The following is a 17,807-nucleotide window of genomic DNA, read 5'->3' as shown; positions in this document are numbered from 1 at the left end:
GTACAGTATTAAAGACACAGAGACAGCTTCTCTGCCAGACACTATGGACCAGTCACTTGAAACGGAACAGCAGCTGAACTGACATTCAAACAACAGAAGCCACAAAACAATGGAGGTCAATGATCTTCAAAGACCTGAGGGAAATAACAGCTACACTATCACTTAAAACTAGGGCAAAGTAAATGGCATTTTCAGATAAACATATGCTATGCTATGAGGTTTAGCACTCATAGGCCCTCCCTGAAAGGAGGAATGCAATGCTGCAGGAACATAAAAGCTAAAACTGTAATAAACAACACAATGGTGAGGAAGGGGTATGTATTAAAATTTTACAAAAGTGCCCCCAGTAGGTTCAGTGTGTTCCTCGGTTCCTGTTAAATGGGTAATTAATTTATGCCAAAGCTTTCATCGTGGCTAGGAAGAGATAGAAATACATACTTAATTATAATTTTTCCATAAAAGTACACATTTATTTAGTATCTTAAAAACTTAAAGTTAACCATAAAGGAATGGGGGGAAAAATAAAAGATATATAGGAAACTATCAATTCTGTAGGATGGAGGCAAGATGAAAAGGTGAGAACAAAGAAAATAATGGCAAACAAAAAACACAAAATAAGATGTTCAAAATAAATCCAGATATGTCAATACTCAATAAATGTAAATGGACTTACTCATAAAAAGCAAAATTTATCAGATTGGATTTTTTATCCAGCAAATATAAGGAGAAATGGACAAGTTCACAATAGAGATTTTGATGTAATTTCCATCAGAAAGAGACTAGATCAAATAGAATAAAAGGACAGAGAAGCTCTCAATGATCACACCTGATCTCATAGAGTTAGGTCTAATATATAAAGTCCTGCTTCAAACAAATAAGCATGTCTATTCAAACACACAGACCATCTACCAAAAATTAAAAAGACCAAATTCTGAATCACAAAGGAATTTGAAAGAATCAGTATCATAAGCAATAAAAAAAACAAAAAAAGAACCAAACCAACCCAACATGCTTGGAAATTTCAAAGTGCACTTTTACATAACTCAAGAGGTCAAGAGAAAGGCGCTATGGAAATTATAACATACTTGTTACTGAATGACTATAGAAACACACATGCAAATTTCTGAGATGTATCTAGTTTTATTATTAAAAATGGAGATAAAAATCGACAAGGTCCTTAAAATCTTACCATGTAAACCAAAAGGAAACAGAAGATGAGAGAAACGAATCAAGGAAACTATGGAATCAATAAGACCAAAACTAAGCTCCTCAAAAACGTAATAAAAACTAATGTCTGACTAAACAGATCCAGGAGAAGAGACGAAAAGATGACCACATGAACAATGCTAGGAATGTATAGATATGATCAATTCTTTAAAATGTAACCAAGTTGATAATTTCTTTTTAATATTATGTTTGCCTTGTTTATTTATTTTTTTATTTTAATATGCTTTTATTGATTTCAGAGAGAGGAAGGGAGAGGGAGAGAGAGAGAGAAACATCAATACTGAGTCATTGATCTGCTGCCTCCTGCACGCCGCCTGCTGGGGATCGAACCGGAAACCTGGGCATGTGCCCTGACCGGGAATTGAACCATGATCTCCTGGATCCTAGGTCAATGCTCAACCACTGAGCCACGCCTGGCCGGGCAATAGTTTCTTTAAATGTAAAATTTACCGAAACATAGTCAAGATCATTCAGCAAACCTGAATAAACCAATCACCATTAAAAAAATTTTGAATTTGTAACCCTGTGACCAAACTTATAAGGGAAAGATAATCTCTATCTTATACCAATTTCTTCACAGAGTAGAAAGTGAGGCATTTTATCGTGGCTAGAATAATCCTGATACCAAAATCAGCATGGACAGTTCAAGGAAAGAAAATTATAGGCCAGTCTCACTAAATGAACGCAGATGTAAAAATTCTAAATAAATTACTGGCAAAGCAACTTAGCAGTTTGTTAAAAACAATAAAGCCCAACGAGGGAACTTTCATATCCTGTTAGTAGACTATAAACTGATACCAGCACTCTGGAGAGCGATTTGAAAATAGCCAGGAGTTAAGTGTTCATATGCTGTGACCCAGTTCCACTTCTAAGTGTGCACCCTGGAAATACTCTTGCACATGTGTATACAGATGTGTGTGCAAGAATTATACCATGTTCTTAATAGCAAAAAAAAAAAAATTGGAAAGTACCTAAATGTTTATTCAATAGGAAAATAAGTAAATTGTGGCATGTTTTTACAATAGAGCAGTTAAAATGAATAAACTAGAGCTGTATCTACCAACGAAGATAAAAAGGTACAGAAGGCCATCCACACATGATGAAGTAATGAGGTATCCATAAGCATGACTGCATAAATATGTATGTATAAAATATGCATCAGAATGGTGAACACTGAATTTATGTTCAAGATTAAAAAGAAAGCATTTACAGGGGATACATAGGTGCTTTGATTATACCTGAAAGATAATTTTTTAGCAAAAATCTGAGGCAAATATTACATAAGGTAAAAATTGATAAAGCTGGATGTTGGGTATATGGAGTTTATTGTCTATATACTAGAAATATTTCACAATAAATCATATTTTTTTAAACTAGCCCAAGATATTTCCCAAGAGGAACTCTGCCCTCTATGACCCTCTTAACCATTAGACATTTTTTTACCTTTCAAAATGCCCTGCAAAGTATAATCAGGCCTCGAATGGATATTATATGAGTGATAAGAATAAAGATTCTGCATCCTCTGACTGCGCTCAGCCCACTTCCTGAAAGCTCTGCATCCATCTGCTTTGAAAGAGGAAACCTGTTCCCTTCACTCACCATTCAGCATTATTAATCCACCAAATGCATCTCTAAGACCAGATGTCCCCATGGTTACCGGTAATTTCTGGTGCTCTTGGGAAGGGAGTCAACCACCAGAATTATTATGAAAAATGTGAACTTTTTGAAAGTTCTTGAAGCATGGGGAAATTCTGTTTCTAACCTGGGTACAAATCTAACGTGAATTTTAATGGCTGTGTCAGTTTTCCCAGTCCCCACCAAAGCAACTGAAAAAAATCAGCTGGTTTCTTCTTCTGGATTATTAAGATCACCTCTCCAGCTGAAAACACTAAAAATAATGAATAATTTCTTTAAAAAACACACAAAAACCTCCTTAAAAGCATGAAAGAGCTGACAACAGTAAAAACAGAAACCTTTGGAAAAGAAGGTTTCTAAGCCAAAGCCTCTGTTTTCCTTTGGGGTGTTTGTAACCCTGCCCAAAGAGAACTTTGTTTTGGGCAAACTTGACTAAGTAAAAGGTTCAGAAATCAAAGCCCAGCACCCAAGATGGGAGTCTAACAAGAGATCACATGAAATTAGAGCCCCCAAATACCATAGCTTCCAGGTAAGGGCACGTGCAAAAATGGACCTGCCTGTACTCCCTTCCCAGCAGGAACCATGCATCATTCCCACTGTGCTGAACAGAGAAGGAAGAATCGGTATAAAGGACCTGGCCTTGGAAACAAACATGAGCTGTCTCATACAGATTTGCAGCCCAGGCTCATATCACCTGGGTGAGCCAAACTCTAGAGAAAAGTATTTTAGCCTAAATCTCAAACTGTCCCTACTAACTTTTCAAGGGCAATTAGCACCACTTATCAAAACTAACCAAGGGTCAAAAAAACAAACATCCAAAGCTAATATTTCAGGAGTTGATATTTTCAGATATAAATTATAGGAAAGCTATGTTTAAATAAAGACTAAACTTTCAAAAATATCTAGAGATTGGTAAACTATATAAAGCAATGGCAGCAGCCTAGAAAATATACTAAATAAAGCATTTAGAAATAAAAAAATACAACAAACTTAATTTATTTTCATAGCTGGCTTGACAGCTGAGGAGGAGAATTAGCAAAGTGGTCAAAAGAAATTATCCAGAATATAAAACAGAGGAAAAATGATGAAAATATATAGAAGATAGTGTGGTGTCTTAAAAGGTCTAACATACATTTGATCAAACTCTTAGGAGGAAATGAGAAAGAAAGTGAGACAGAGGGAATGTTTTTAAAAAGATAACGACTTGAGAATTTTGCAGAAGTGATGAAATACATAAATCCAGTTTCAAGAAAGTCAGCAAAACCCAAACAAAAAGAAATCCACACTTATTATATCATAAGGACAGTATAGAACACTAAAGACAAAATAAAAATCATAAAAGCAGGCCAGGTTTCAAGTGATACATTTCCTTCTAAGGAACAACAAGTGAAGAGTTGCTAACTTATCAGTAGCAACAATGGAAGCCAGAAGACGGTGGAATGCTATCTTAAATATGCTTAATGAAAATAACTTCCAAACAAGAAGGCTATATCCATCAAAAATGAGAATGAAATAAAGCAGAAGAGAATAGATCACCACCAGACTGCCACTAAAGGCAATTCTAGAGGATGTACTTAAAGCAAGAGGAAAGAAATCTCTGATGGGAGGTCCAAGATGCAAGAAGAAATTAAGGCATAGAAAGTGGTGAACATAACTAAATCTTAATAAATACTAACCATATTAACCTATGATAATGACATGTCTGCTTTAAAAAGATGAGAGAATTAAAATATACAGTAGCAATAAGATATGCTGGGAGGGAGATTAAACAGAATAAAGGATAGTAAAGCCTTTGTATAATTCAGGAAGAGAGAGAGAATAGTTCTAAACTTTAGCCTGTGGTAAGTTAAGATTGCTTGTTATCATTTATTGAGTAATCATTGAAAGAATAGAAATGGAGTGCCTAACTTTCAAACTAGTAAAGGGGGGGATAAAATTACACAAAACAGTAAGTTTAAAAGAAGACAAGAATAGGGAAAGAAAGCAGCACAAAATAGGCAGGACAAAATAAGATTAGACAATATCACTGAACTTGGAAAACAAACTACAGCCACGTGTGGAAATTATACAAAATATGATTCTACTTACTAGCATTTTGAAAACAATCTGTGTAGAGAAACACAGAAAGGTGGTAAAACATCAAAGGGCAGCTTGGAAGTTGTCACCAAAGTCAAGGCTGAGACAGAAGATTTAGGGGTGTTTGGGGTATGTGTGTTCAATTTTTATATGTGTGCTGCATTTCCAAAAAAAAGAAGTTTAAAACAAAGTTAGCCGAGCAGCATGACTGCACCCTGATCTAAGATCCACTTTCAACAGCATTTACTTCTTCCCTCCACAGACCATCATCCACGGGCTGGTTCTCATAGGCAGCTTCCTGATGTACTTTGTGGTATCCTTAGTGTACAACGCCACCTGTGTCACCTGCAACAGTCCCACCAACCCCTACGGGGTGATGCAAGTCCAGCTCTCAGACCCCACTTTCTACCTCGTCTGCTTCCTCACACCAGTGGCGGCTCTTCTCCCAAGGTTTGAGCACAGGGGCTCTTTTCTTCCTAGAACTACCAATCTCTCCTCAATAAGCCATTTTCAAAACCCAGGAGTCAGGAGTTTGCCTCCTGGCTGGACCCTTGAGGCTACTGTCTCAAAGACAGTGTCCTAGGACAGAAAGAACAATGAACTTGGAGGTAAGCACCACAGTCTCTGGTCCCAGGTCAGCCATAGAGTAGTCAAGTCACCAAATCTGGCATGGCCTCAGTTGTGGCATCTGTAAAATGATAGATAATTTCTATCTTCCAGCCTTACAAATTTTGTTGTGTATAGGGATCATTTTGAAAAGCTCTGAAGTTCTTTATTAGCTCAGGAGCCTCACACTCAAATGCCTACAGAGACAGGCAAGCAACTGCAGCAAACCAGCTGAAGGACAGGCATGGGGAGAAAGACCTCATCTTCCCCCATCACTGCCATCAAGAATGATCATGCTTAGCATTCCAGAGCTTCAGATTTTTCACAGAAATTCAAATTTTGCATAAAATAGCCGACATTTTAATATTACTCAAATTTGTTGATACACACAAGATGTATGAGCCAAATAAATCATTCATGCCCAGGGACTATTTCTAACATTTTCAGCCTAAATTCTCTGCATTTGCCTTTCCCAGAAAAACAGCAACAATGCCTTGTGTTTCCTTGGAGCTTGCTCTTAATACACACTGTCCTATCTAGCCCCTCATTTTGTTTTTGCTATTTGGTTGTGATCACCTAGAAGTCAGGAGGAGCTGTGATTCTAGTCCAACTTGCTCATGGGACAACTCAGGTCCCAAGAGGGACCAGAATGTTTCCACAAGCTTACCACAAATCCCAGTGGGAACTGGATTCTCCCAACTGGGTGGCCAATGGTCTAGTCTCTGTCCACACTGTCTAGTCAGAGCAGTCAGTGAACTTGACATTGACATACCTGCAGACATGCCTTAACCCCTCTTCATCCTCATGATCTCACCACTCTGAACATCAAAATTCAGCCACTTTATCATTATGAGCTGTAGTAAAAACAGGCCATCACTACACTGTGCACAACATTTTCTAATCCAAAAGCAGCAGACAGCGCTTCCTTGAATAAATTTGTCAGCTTGCTTAACCTAGGTTGGTCTCCATCTCCTCTTCCTAAGCCACCTCAGAACCTTGACTTCTGATGCAGGGTTGGAGACTGAAGATAGCAAGACATCAGACACACATGTTGGTTGCATCTAAATGTGCGCTGTTTGCATGTCCTCCCTGCTTGGCCCCTCCTGGTCCCTACAGCCTCATCTTCCCACTTTCTGCCTCAAACTTTGGGCTGCACACCACCAAGCTGCTCGTACTTCCCTAAAGGCCCATGTCCTCTTACCTTCCTACCTTACCTCATTCTGTTCCTTCTATTCAGAACACCCTTCCCATCACCAAAGCTCCTCACCCTTTGATATTATTTGAGGTAGCACCAAGTCCAGACCTTCTGCAACTTCACCTACCTTCCTCAGGCTAAAACGTGTCCCTGTTTCTCAAGTGTTCCAGCACCTGGGTGTATCTCTGTCACTGCCCTTTACCCCATTTGTTATAAATTGTCTGTCTGTCTCTGTGTGAACATTAACTCCTGGATAGAAGGTACTCTCCTTATTATATAACCAACACTTAGCATGGTTCCTGTCACAGTGGCTGCTCACAGAGATACATGAGCAAAGGATGTTAAAGGAACAGAAAAATGAACAAAACAGGACCCTTGCTCTCAGGAAGCCTGCAATCCAGTGAATGATTCAGACTGAAGTTTGACTACAACACAAGAGTCAAAGAGATTAGTACTGAGGGCCCTGAGAGTAAGGAGCGGGAGACCGCTAAGAACAAGCACAAGCCTCAGAGGACGTATTTCCCACCATACCCCTTCTTCAGCCTGGCCCCTCGGGAGATGGACCCTGGGAGAGACCAGGAGGATTGTGCCCTCATTGGAAAAGGGCATCAAATATGTGAGTTAAATACTTTAACTCACAGTTTTGGGGTTAAATACAGTTGTGATCACCACTGACCAAGGACTGAACTCCTCTGTTCTGTTCTGTGTCTTTTGGGGAGTATAGAAATAGAAATTTATCAGCCCCATATTCTTTGTCTTACCCTTGGCTAGAAAACACACTTGGTGCCAAAAGCTACCAGCCTCATGAGAATCCTTGAAAAGTATGGAAGACTGTTGACACGTGCTTTGAAAAGACAAGCATTGAACAGTACAGCTTGTTAAGCAAAGAGAGACAAGTCGGGAAAGTTAGCAAATACTTACTTGTTACCATGGCACATAAGTTAAATCTTTGCTTATTTTATATTATCATAAAGCTGAATTTCCATTTAATTTTGTTTACTAAGAAAAGCAAAGAGGTTTCTTCTGAGAAAGGATTATTTTAATAGTTCCAAGGACTGTTGACTTGTAACCTTGGAAAAATTAATGTTTGTTATAGATATCTACATGATAGAATGTTTCCTGTAGAAAACTATTGGTTCACTTATTATAAGATGTATTTATCATAATGGAGGTAGATTTCACTCACCAACCTTGGATAATTAGACCACTAACCATGACCTCACTAATCTTGCTCTAATTAATTCAACTAGTATAAAAGAACTGTACAGTCTCTCTTAAAACTAGGAACATGTAAGTTTTTTTGCAGATAAAAACAAAAGAAGCTAATACATAAACTTTAAAATATAATGAGCATCTTACTTAGCTACAATAAAGGATACCAATCTTTCGACACTCCCCAACACTTGTTTGTTTTTTCCTACTTCACGGTCCTTGACATGGTATCGGTCAAGCCTTGGTCTTAGGTTATTTTGTCTTCTAATTTTATAGTCTCTCTGTAGACATAGCAACCACTATTGTGAAGATAAATATTTTTAATAGATGAATCTCCAATATAAATTCCCAACCCAGACCTCTCCTCTGAATTCCAGATACATCTTTCCAGCTACGTATTCATCACCTCCACTAGGCATGTAAGTTCAAAGAAATTGTGAGACATCCATAACTTAAATCATGATCCTCTTTATCACCACCACCATCCAAGAAACCTGGGCCTCTTTCAGAGGTTCTTCCATCAAATGCTACCCAATGAGGACCAAGGCGGACCCCTGGGAGTTATCCTGATGCCACCCACCACCTCATGCCCACATCTAGCCCATTGCCAAGACTTAGCAATTCTATCTGCTACATATTTCTCAAATCCATCTATTTCCATTTCTATAGCCACCACCATGGATAGGTTAAAATCCTTTCATCCCAGATTACTTCAAAGTCTCTTAGTAGGTTTCACTCTAATCCATGATCACTGCGTCAAAGTGTAATCATGTGTTTCTCAGTCCTTGCCTGCTCTGGCCCTGCCAACCCCTTCTGGGTCATTTCCCACTCTTGTCCTTACTCTCCACATTTCAGCCACTTGCATGGATATGGTTCTCACTTCCTTTGTCTGGCCACCTGCCATGTATTCCTCAGTCCTCAGCTTGAATGTCTCTTCCTCAAGGAAGGTGTCCCACACCAGGTCAGATGTCTGACACTCTCACTGTTCCTTCTGCTTATAACTGTTCAGGTGCCACAGGAGGGCAAGAATCCTGTCTGTCCTGTTCTCTGTTTAATCCCTTGGGGCGTAGCCCATTGTAGGGATTTAATATGTATTTGCTGTTACGGTAAATGGATGGAGAAGGAAAGTAGTGGCTTGGGGGAAAGGTTTAAACTGAGACAATTCCAGTTTCCAAGCAGGAAGTTGAGTCTTTCCTGAAACAAACACCCCCACCCGTACTGTCTCTCTGGGTGAGATGAGAAAGAATGGGGGAAAGTTTACCTGATGCCGTGGGGTCTTCAGAAACCCTTGTGCACTGTGAGGACACCTAAAGCTTTTGGAGGGATGGCAGGCTCACTACTTAAAAGGCTTTAGAAATAAAAATATTTTAAAGGATTATTTTTGGGCAAGACTTTAGATGTCTACTTTTTAGACAGAGAAACTGACACCCAGAGCCCAGTATCACAGGAGGGCATGTGCTTTCTCCATAGACCATGCAATTTTATTCACCTTATTTTTTCCCACCCATGGAACAAGAGTCCAGGCACAGACAGAGACTCCCAGTCCCAGAGTCCGATACAGGCTCCATGCAGCTTGGCCGGGAAAAGGAACCTTGTGTTAACCGTCAGGGAGACCTAGCAACTAACAGCTCAGGAGACCTTGGAAAACCCATCTCATCTCTTGGAGCCTTGGTTTCTCCATCTGAAAAATGGTGAAAATACAGCAATGCTGTGAAATTAGCATGGCCCACAGATTCAAGAAGAGAGTATGTATTTAGAAACTACTTATGTTCCACAAAGGGTGCTTGGTTCTGACCATGGCTAGACCACTGTGTGGCTCTGGACAAGTCACTGAATCTCTCACTGCCTCAATTTCCTCATATGTAACATGAGAAAACAAAATACCAACTGATGGGATGGTTGGGACAGATGAGTTGATAACACTTAAAGCATTTAGAATAGTTCTGGTCCATAATAAATGTTAGCTATTACATATTGTTATTGAACTCCCAAATCCCAGAGGTGCCCAGGCATAGATTTGCTAACCATCACTCAGGAGCCCAGCAAAAAAGGTCTTGCCCTGGGTGGGGAGTTGGACTCTAAGCTCCCTTTCAATGCTAAAATTCAAGAAGTCAACAAAAGTCAGAGAACAGCTTTATTCTGTTGTTTCTTATTTCCCACCAGGTACTTTGTCTTATCTCTACAAGGGACATGTGGGAAGTCCCTGATCTCAAAAGCTCAGAAACTTGACAAACTCCCCACGGACAAAAGAGACCTGAAAATCCAGAGTTGGAGAAGCAGACAGATGCCTGCCCCCGTCCCTGCAGAGGCTCAGCACACCCACCGTCCAGTGCCACCTGTCCCTGAACAGGACTTCAGAGCCAGCACCCCAAAGAGCTCTGGCCCTCCCAAGCAGAAGTGCAAGGAGAACCGAGGGAAGCATGGAGAGAGAAGCAGCAGAGACCACAGGAGGGATGAGCCATGCTCAGCGGACTCCTCAGCTCAGCTCTCCCCTGGAGATCGCTTTCTCCTGGGGCCCAGCAGCGGGCTGGCATCCGGGGCCTACCCGAGTGGACAGACTGATAAATGCCAGCGCTCGAGCAGGGGCAGCCATCGCCGATCCCAGAGCTCACTGACCATATGAGGGGCCTGCAGAAAGCTGTACAAACTCAGGGAGGCCGCCCAGTCCCTGGCCTAATTAACCCAAGACTCTTCCTCTTCGTGGAGGAAAAAAGCCAGTCTAACTCTTCTTCCCCACCAGGCTTGGCTTCCTTAGAAGAAGTGCTGGCCCCAAGGGGGTTGACAAAAAAGGACTGGAAACCAGCCGACCTCCAGTTTTCTCCTGCTGCCAGGTAGCACATCTCGTGAACAGAGTTTTATAAAGAAGTTGTGTTTCTATGGCATTGAGTTCTCAAATTTTTTAGCTCAGAGATGTTCTTCTGATCCTCTAGATAAGTACAACCTAGAGCCCAATGCATGTTTCCAAGATTCCAAGAAATGTATCAGCCCAGGCAATCTCTCAGGCTATGGAAGTTTCTGGGCTTGTCACACCATCACCTCACAGCACAGGTACGAGAGTTTAAGTTTCAGAAGAGACTGGCACACACAAGTGCTGCATCTTGATTGTATTGCAAAGACGGCCATGTTGGGGTTAACATCCCTTCCATTCGCAAAGAGCTGTGTCACTTTTAGCCTCTCAGTCAAAGAAAACCACATCTAAAGATTAAAACTACACTTGAACTCAGTGCAACAGACACTTCAGAGGGTTGTAGGGCCACAGCTAGTGTAAGAGGCAGAAAACAGATGCATGCTAAGAGAAATGGATAGATCAGAAGGCCCATGCTTTAGCTGGCAGACCACGTGTCCCACAGCCTTGAGAATTTACCAAGAGGGCAGCACTTTTTTTTAAAGCTATTTATTTTATTTGTCTTTATATTAAAGGACCCATCCTCATTCCACTCTCAGAACAGGAAAACTAAGATGAGTAGATCTTAGCACACCTGCACACAAAATAGACCCATATGACACGAGCAACTCTGAGCTGGAACAATGACATCTTAAAGGGTAGGGCCAATGTTAAACCCTGTTCATTAAGCCTATCCCGGAGGAGCGCCACCTGGAGGACACTAGCAACATGCTTCCATTAAATTAGGGGGAGTCACAGATAATCTCACTTCACAGGGAAAAGGATTACATAGGCTTCTTACCCCTAGAGGTAGCAAATACCAAATATGTCGGAGCTCACAACAGTGTTGGAATAAAAGAATGGATGACAGAATTCTGATAGGCTGTCAAGAGAAGCTAACTCTACTGTGGGCAAGGATAGCCTGTCCCTAGTCTTTTAAGATAAGTCAGGAAGTTGCTACTAAACCCTTTCTCCTTAAGACAGTGCCTGTATGTTAGGAAAAATCCCTATAGGTTAGGAATGAATGCGACAAGTCTTTGAGCCTAAGAGTCATAGCCACCTCATTTGAGTAACTTCTCAACAATGATGCCCAAAAAGATCTCAACAACCAAGATGGCAAAAGGCAGACTGAGCTGGTCTCTGACCACCCTACTGAAAAACCTGAGCTGGAGAAGCCATTTGGAGCATCACCCTGGAGCCAAAAACACTGGGTCTCTTCCACTGAATCTACCACATGACACCAGCACTGGCCAGCTGGTGGGCATTCAGGGGAATCCTACATGAGGACTGCTAAAGGGGAAACACAGCCAGCTAAGCAGTAATAACATGAATTGTCCCAAATAAGGGGACTGAGCCAAGACTCGGATTCAGTGTCCATTTCTCCATATGATTCCTGCCCAGTCCTGAAAGCCAGGTGAGACAGGATGCTTCAGGAAAGAACAGAGGCATGGGAAGACCACTAGCCTCAGGAGATCTAGGACGTAGATCTTTGCTTTTTAAAGCCAGGAACCTTGACGCTGGATGCCACACCTACAAATTAGGGTAGAACTGCCCTACTACCCAAGCTTGGCATAAGAGACAAGTCAGAGTACATGGGCATGGGGATGGGATGTGAAAAACATTTGAAGCTGTAACACCCTCGATAATAACACAGGGATATTTATTTCAGAGCTAAGAGAAAAAGAGGTGATGGAGAAGTTGAGAAAATGTCTGATCCTGACACCTAAATGCCAACCATGCCCATCATTGTGACGCTGCTCTTTCTTACATGACCAACCATCCCAGTTAGCCTGAGATTTTCCCAGTTTTAGCACTGAAGGCCCCACATCCTGGGAAACTCCACAGTCCTGGAACAACTGGGACAACTGGTCACGTACTCCTGTCCTTCTTTGTAAGCAACTGTGACCATCCAACATGCCACCTTAGGGGAAAAGGTTATAATGACTATTTCCCTATAACATAATGCTAAAGATTGTACTTAATACATTTTTATACTTTTATGACCTTGTACTGATTGACCAGAAATGTGTCATCCTTTATTAGAAGAAAAAAATAAACATGGTTTTCCAGAATTGCTTGCAGTTCTGAGTACTCTCTCATCCAACCATCCTTCTGTGCATTCACTCATCTGTTCATCCATTCATTCACTTCACCCATCTACCCCCTTATCTACCCAGTAGACTTCTGTTAAGCCCCTACTAGATGCCTGGTGACGTGCTAGGTAGGGGCTGTGAGGAACTCATCCCTGCCTTAAAGAAGCTCATGGCCTTGTTGGACATAGAGCACCAGGACCATATTTGATCCAATGTAAGATGGTGACACACTAAGACGGCTACAAGGGTCAGAAGCAGCAGTCCTCCCTCCCTGAAACTCCACCCTGGCCACTCCCCTCTTCCTGGAAGCCTGCCGCCAACCTCAAACCCCTATTGATTAGGGGCCCCTTTTCATTCCCTCGTTCAGCAGATATCAAGCCTGTGCCTGCTGTTCACAGCGAGCCTAACAGAGGGAACAAAAGCAGGCCCGGCCCCTGCGCTCCAGGGATTTACAGTCCAGAAGGGGAGACAGGGAGGGAGGAAGGTGGTTTGCAGGGTGATCAGAGGAAGCCGCTCCGAGAAGGAGAGGTTCCAGCGGACACCTTAACCATGAGAGGATTAAGTGTGAGAGCCTGGAAAAAGGAAAATAGTTTGGTAGATTCAAAAAATTAAGGAAAAGAAACAAAGAGGTCAGTGTGACTAGAACCCACTGAGCAGGACAGAGTGCCCCCTGACAGCGTTCGTAGTAACAGCTGTATTAGGTCACCGTGGGCCAGGTGCTGGCCTCAGCGCACGTCACCATGTAAACCTCACGGCACCCCCGCTATTTCATTTAGCTTTGGCGACACAACAAATCACCCCCAAAGTTTAGTAAATTAACACAATCATTCACATGCTCACAGTGCTATGGGTGCGCAATATGGGCTGGGTGGCTGGGCTCTCCCTCCATATGGTCTCTCATTCTCAAGGACATCTGCCAGCCTTGTCACATGGCAGCTATGTCCTGGGAGTAAGAACAGAAGCTGCAAAGCCTCTTGACACCTGGGCTCAGAACCCACAATCTTCATTGCCACCACATTCCATCAAAACAAGTCACAAGGCCAAGCCAGTTGGAAGGGGGTGGGAAAATATACACCAGCTTTAATGGAGGAGTTGCAAAGAAACTTGAGACCATGTGCAATCTACAACATCCCATTTACAAAAGGAGAAACGGAGGCAGAGAGCAGTTACATGAATTTGGCAGTCACACCATTAACAAGTGGGGAGGGGGCATTCTACTCCCAGAAGTCTGAAACCAGAGCCTATATTCTCAGCCACAGAGCTACACAAATGTGACACAGGGACCAGACAACAGAGGGTCCTGTCTTCTCGACATTGTCTTGAGACACAAGGTAGCACTGTGCTCAGTGAGTCTGAACTCCACCCCAACTCTGTCACAGACTGGCAAGGGGACCTGGGGAACGCCCACACCGTGTTCCGCTGGGTTGTTCAGCCAGACAAGACTTCAGGAAGTAAGGAAGATAACAGTGCCTAAGGGGAGCCCGAACTCAAATATCTCCCCGAGCTGATCACCCAGCCAGAGCTTTCCATTCTGCACACAGGGCCCCCAGGAGAAATCAGTCCCACCGGAGTGAATTCTCCCAGGTAACCGGAGAACCAAAGGGGGTTGCGCCCCAAGCAGGACAGCACTGATACACAAGGTGGGGACCATGAGCTGGGGCAATGCCCCAAGCAGGCAGGTCTTTTGAGGGTGCAAGAGCTGCCCAGTCAAACCTCAGGACGTCCGCAAGGAGGATTCAGGCATTTTCAGACAGGAGCCGAGACCTGCAGCCTTTTTGTTCAAAGGCGTTCTGGTGCCACCTAGCATCCGTGGAGGAGCTGCTGCACCTGAGGGCCTTCCTGCAGCCAGAGCAGGGGAAAGGGCAGAGGGGGGACCAAGCCAGGAGTCCGGAGGACAGATGTCTAGTCTGGCTCTGCCAGTGGTTTCTGCTGTGACTCTGGGCAAATCCCTTCACCAGGCTTTAACCTCAAACTGAGGTTCAGTCAGTTTCTTCCAACGTTCAAGGTAGGAACTGGGCTGGTGCTAACATCCTGTGGTTCTAAAAGCTATTTGGGGGAGGCTGGTTCCAGTATAGGAATTACCCCTGGTGACTCCGTTTACTATTTGATTCTCACACATGCATGCACAAGCACACATGCTTGCACACACACATCTGTTCTTTGCTGTGTGCACAGCACTGGGAACAATGTTGTGACTCTTGCTGTTAAAGAAAATCATAGAGCCCAGCCGGCGTGGCTCAGTGGTTGAGCATCAACATATGAACCAGGAGATTGCAGTTTGATTCCCGGTCAGGGCACATGCCCGGCTGTAGGCTCAATCCCCAGTAGGGACCATGCAGGAGGCAGCCGATCAATGACTCTCTCATCATTGATGTTTTTATCACTCTCTCCCTCTCCCTTCCTCTCTCTGAAATCAATAAAAATATATTTTTTTAAAAAGCAAGAAGTATATCTTACCAAAAAAAAAAAAAATCATATATGGGGCTGGTCTCAGCGGTAGTGTAAGAAGGCAGGAGGGCAGCACCCACATTTGTGAAGATAATGGACCTCCAAGCTGTTTCGAGGCCTCAGGCTGCCTTTTTCAGTTCAGGACATATTAAGGAGCTTCAAATGTCTACCGAGGGGCAGGGCAGTGCAGCCCCCATTTCCTGCTGTCAGAAGGGAGCTTGTGCTAGGATGCCTCTTTCCCTGACACAGGCTTGGGCTCATCCCAGGTGGTAACTGTATAAGGAGTGGGGAAGAGGAGCTTTAATCTCCTGTCATCTCCATCAACATCTCCAACCACCCCCAAAAAAGAAGAGCTGCTCACCCCCTAAATAAAGCACCAAGACAAGTCTCCAGTTCACCCTCCACGCACAGCACTGCCCCAAGCCCGCCTCTGCCCACAATTTAGATGCCACCATCTCTCCCTGGTCTCTCAGTCAGTCTGCTAGAGGGGCCAGCCCCACACAGGTCACGCCAGGGGACAGGTAAGCACAGGCACCTCAGGGATCAAGACCACCTGGACCCAGCAGTATCCTCAGTACCTATCTTCAGACTCAAGTTCAGCAAAGATAGGGTAGCTGACAGACACATGACTGAATTTTGAGAAAAAATGGGGTGTTTTTTTTCAGTGTCATGAACTCTTCCTAACCCAGCTAACCTATGTTCCCACAAAATAAGGCGAAAGATATTCCTGAAGATGACAAAACTCAGGTAAGAGATAAGTAGATGAGCCCAGGGTCACCCACTAATTTAGATTTAGAGCTGAGACTAGCATGGGGTGTCCTGGCACCCTTCAATGAGGGCCCTTCAACTACCTCATCAGCCAGAGATGAACTGGCTGCCTGGGCATTTACAAATGAGAAGATTAACACAAAAGGGTAAAATTTAAAAATAGGCCACATGGCAAGTGAGTCAGAGATCTGTTTCACTATGGAATCCTTCCAGAACTTAGATCACCCTGTTTGCAAAGGGCAGCTTGCAGGTGAGGCTGGGGCTATACCAGTAAGAAGTCACCTCTCAGAGTTTCCACCTGCAGAGGTAAAAATGAATTCTGAAGCCCCAATAAGTGCTGCTTCTGACCCTCCAATCCTGCCTTTAAAACAACCCACCTTTTTCACACACTATATTTATATATTAACATTTGTCCCTCTTACTGGATGCAAAAGACAAAAGTGTGAAGAGAAGCACACATGTGCTTTCCCCATTTATAACAGACTCGCATGTTAGGCAGTGAGAGTTTTCTTCCAAGAAGAAAGTACAAGAAACCTGGGCAGAAGGCCACTTCCAGCAACCTTTCCACACAAGTGGCCTGCGTTGACTCACACTGAGGACTTTCCTAAAATTTCTCAATGGTCCACAAATCCCAAACCAGCAGCAACTGACCTCAGCGTGTGCTGCATCTTGTGCTAAGTGGCCCCAAGCCTGGCACAAGTAGAGACCAGTCTCAACTTGCATTGTAACTCCCATCAGGTGGCACCAAATCTGGCATAAGCTGCAGCCAGTGTTGTCTTGGAACGTAGCTTCAATTAAGCAGCCACAAAACTGGCACAAGTGGCAGTTGGCCTCAGCTCACAATGTGGTACCCACCAGAGGGTCCCAGACTAGCACTAGTGGCAGCCAGCCTTGATTCTCATCATAGCCTCTCTCAAGTGCCTCTAAGCCTAACACAAGTGACAATGACCTTAGCCTGTATAGGAGCCCCTCCCAAGAGACTCCAGAACAAACACACCCAGTGGCCAGCTTCAGGCCACATCAGGCACCACCCAATCAGCTTCACAAATGACAAACCAAAGTACACACTCAGAGCCCTGCTAAAGCAACTCCTGCTCCATGAAGTCACCCTCTGATAATACCATGTTCAATATAGTCTCAATCAGCCTTCACAGTCAGTCAACCAGATGGCCAATCCCAGCCACTGAGCATGCCAACAGCAATCAAGGTTCACCTACAATAGGAGAGCATACACAACCCAAACAAGGGATACTGCTGTAGCACTGGCTCCGGTGAATAAGGAGACTGTCACTGGGCCTCACAAGACACCTACATAAGGTTACTCTGCCAAGACTTGGATTCATAGCAAGTCTACCTAATACACAGAAACAAACACAGGGAGGCAACCAAAGTAGGGAGACAAAGAAACATGTCTCAAAAGACAGAACAGGGCAAAACTCCAGAAAAATAACTAAATGAAATGGAGGCAAGCAAGCTACCAGACACAGAGTTCAAAACACTAGTTATAAGAATGCTTAAGAACTTAGGGGAAGAATAGATGAACTCAGTGAGAACTTCAACAAAGAGATAGAAAACATAAAAAAGAACTAGTCAGAAATGAAGAATATATTAACTGAAATGAAGAATACATTAGAGGGAATCAACAGCAGATCAGATGAAGCAG

General features: G+C 43.1%; 1 protein-coding gene across 1 annotated transcript in view; it reads left to right on the top strand.

Moving 5' to 3' along the window:
* Window positions 1-12,905, top strand: part of ATP10B (ATPase phospholipid transporting 10B (putative)) — a 216,370-nt gene extending 203,465 nt beyond the window's left edge. The window contains exons 23-24 of the mRNA XM_081135492.1: window positions 5,201-5,388; window positions 10,115-12,905. Coding sequence (XP_080991618.1) covers window positions 5,201-5,388; window positions 10,115-10,574 — 648 coding nt within the window. The 3' untranslated portion in view covers window positions 10,575-12,905. The remainder of the gene's footprint in view (window positions 1-5,200; window positions 5,389-10,114) is intronic.
* Window positions 12,906-17,807: the final 4,902 nt, after the last annotated feature.

The sequence above is a fragment of the Miniopterus schreibersii genome (assembly GCF_964146895.1).
Source record: "Miniopterus schreibersii genome assembly, chromosome: 4".
Lineage (NCBI taxonomy): Eukaryota > Metazoa > Chordata > Mammalia > Chiroptera > Miniopteridae > Miniopterus > Miniopterus schreibersii.
Note: the sequence above shows the minus strand (reverse complement) of the source record. Positions and strands in the feature narration are given on the sequence as shown.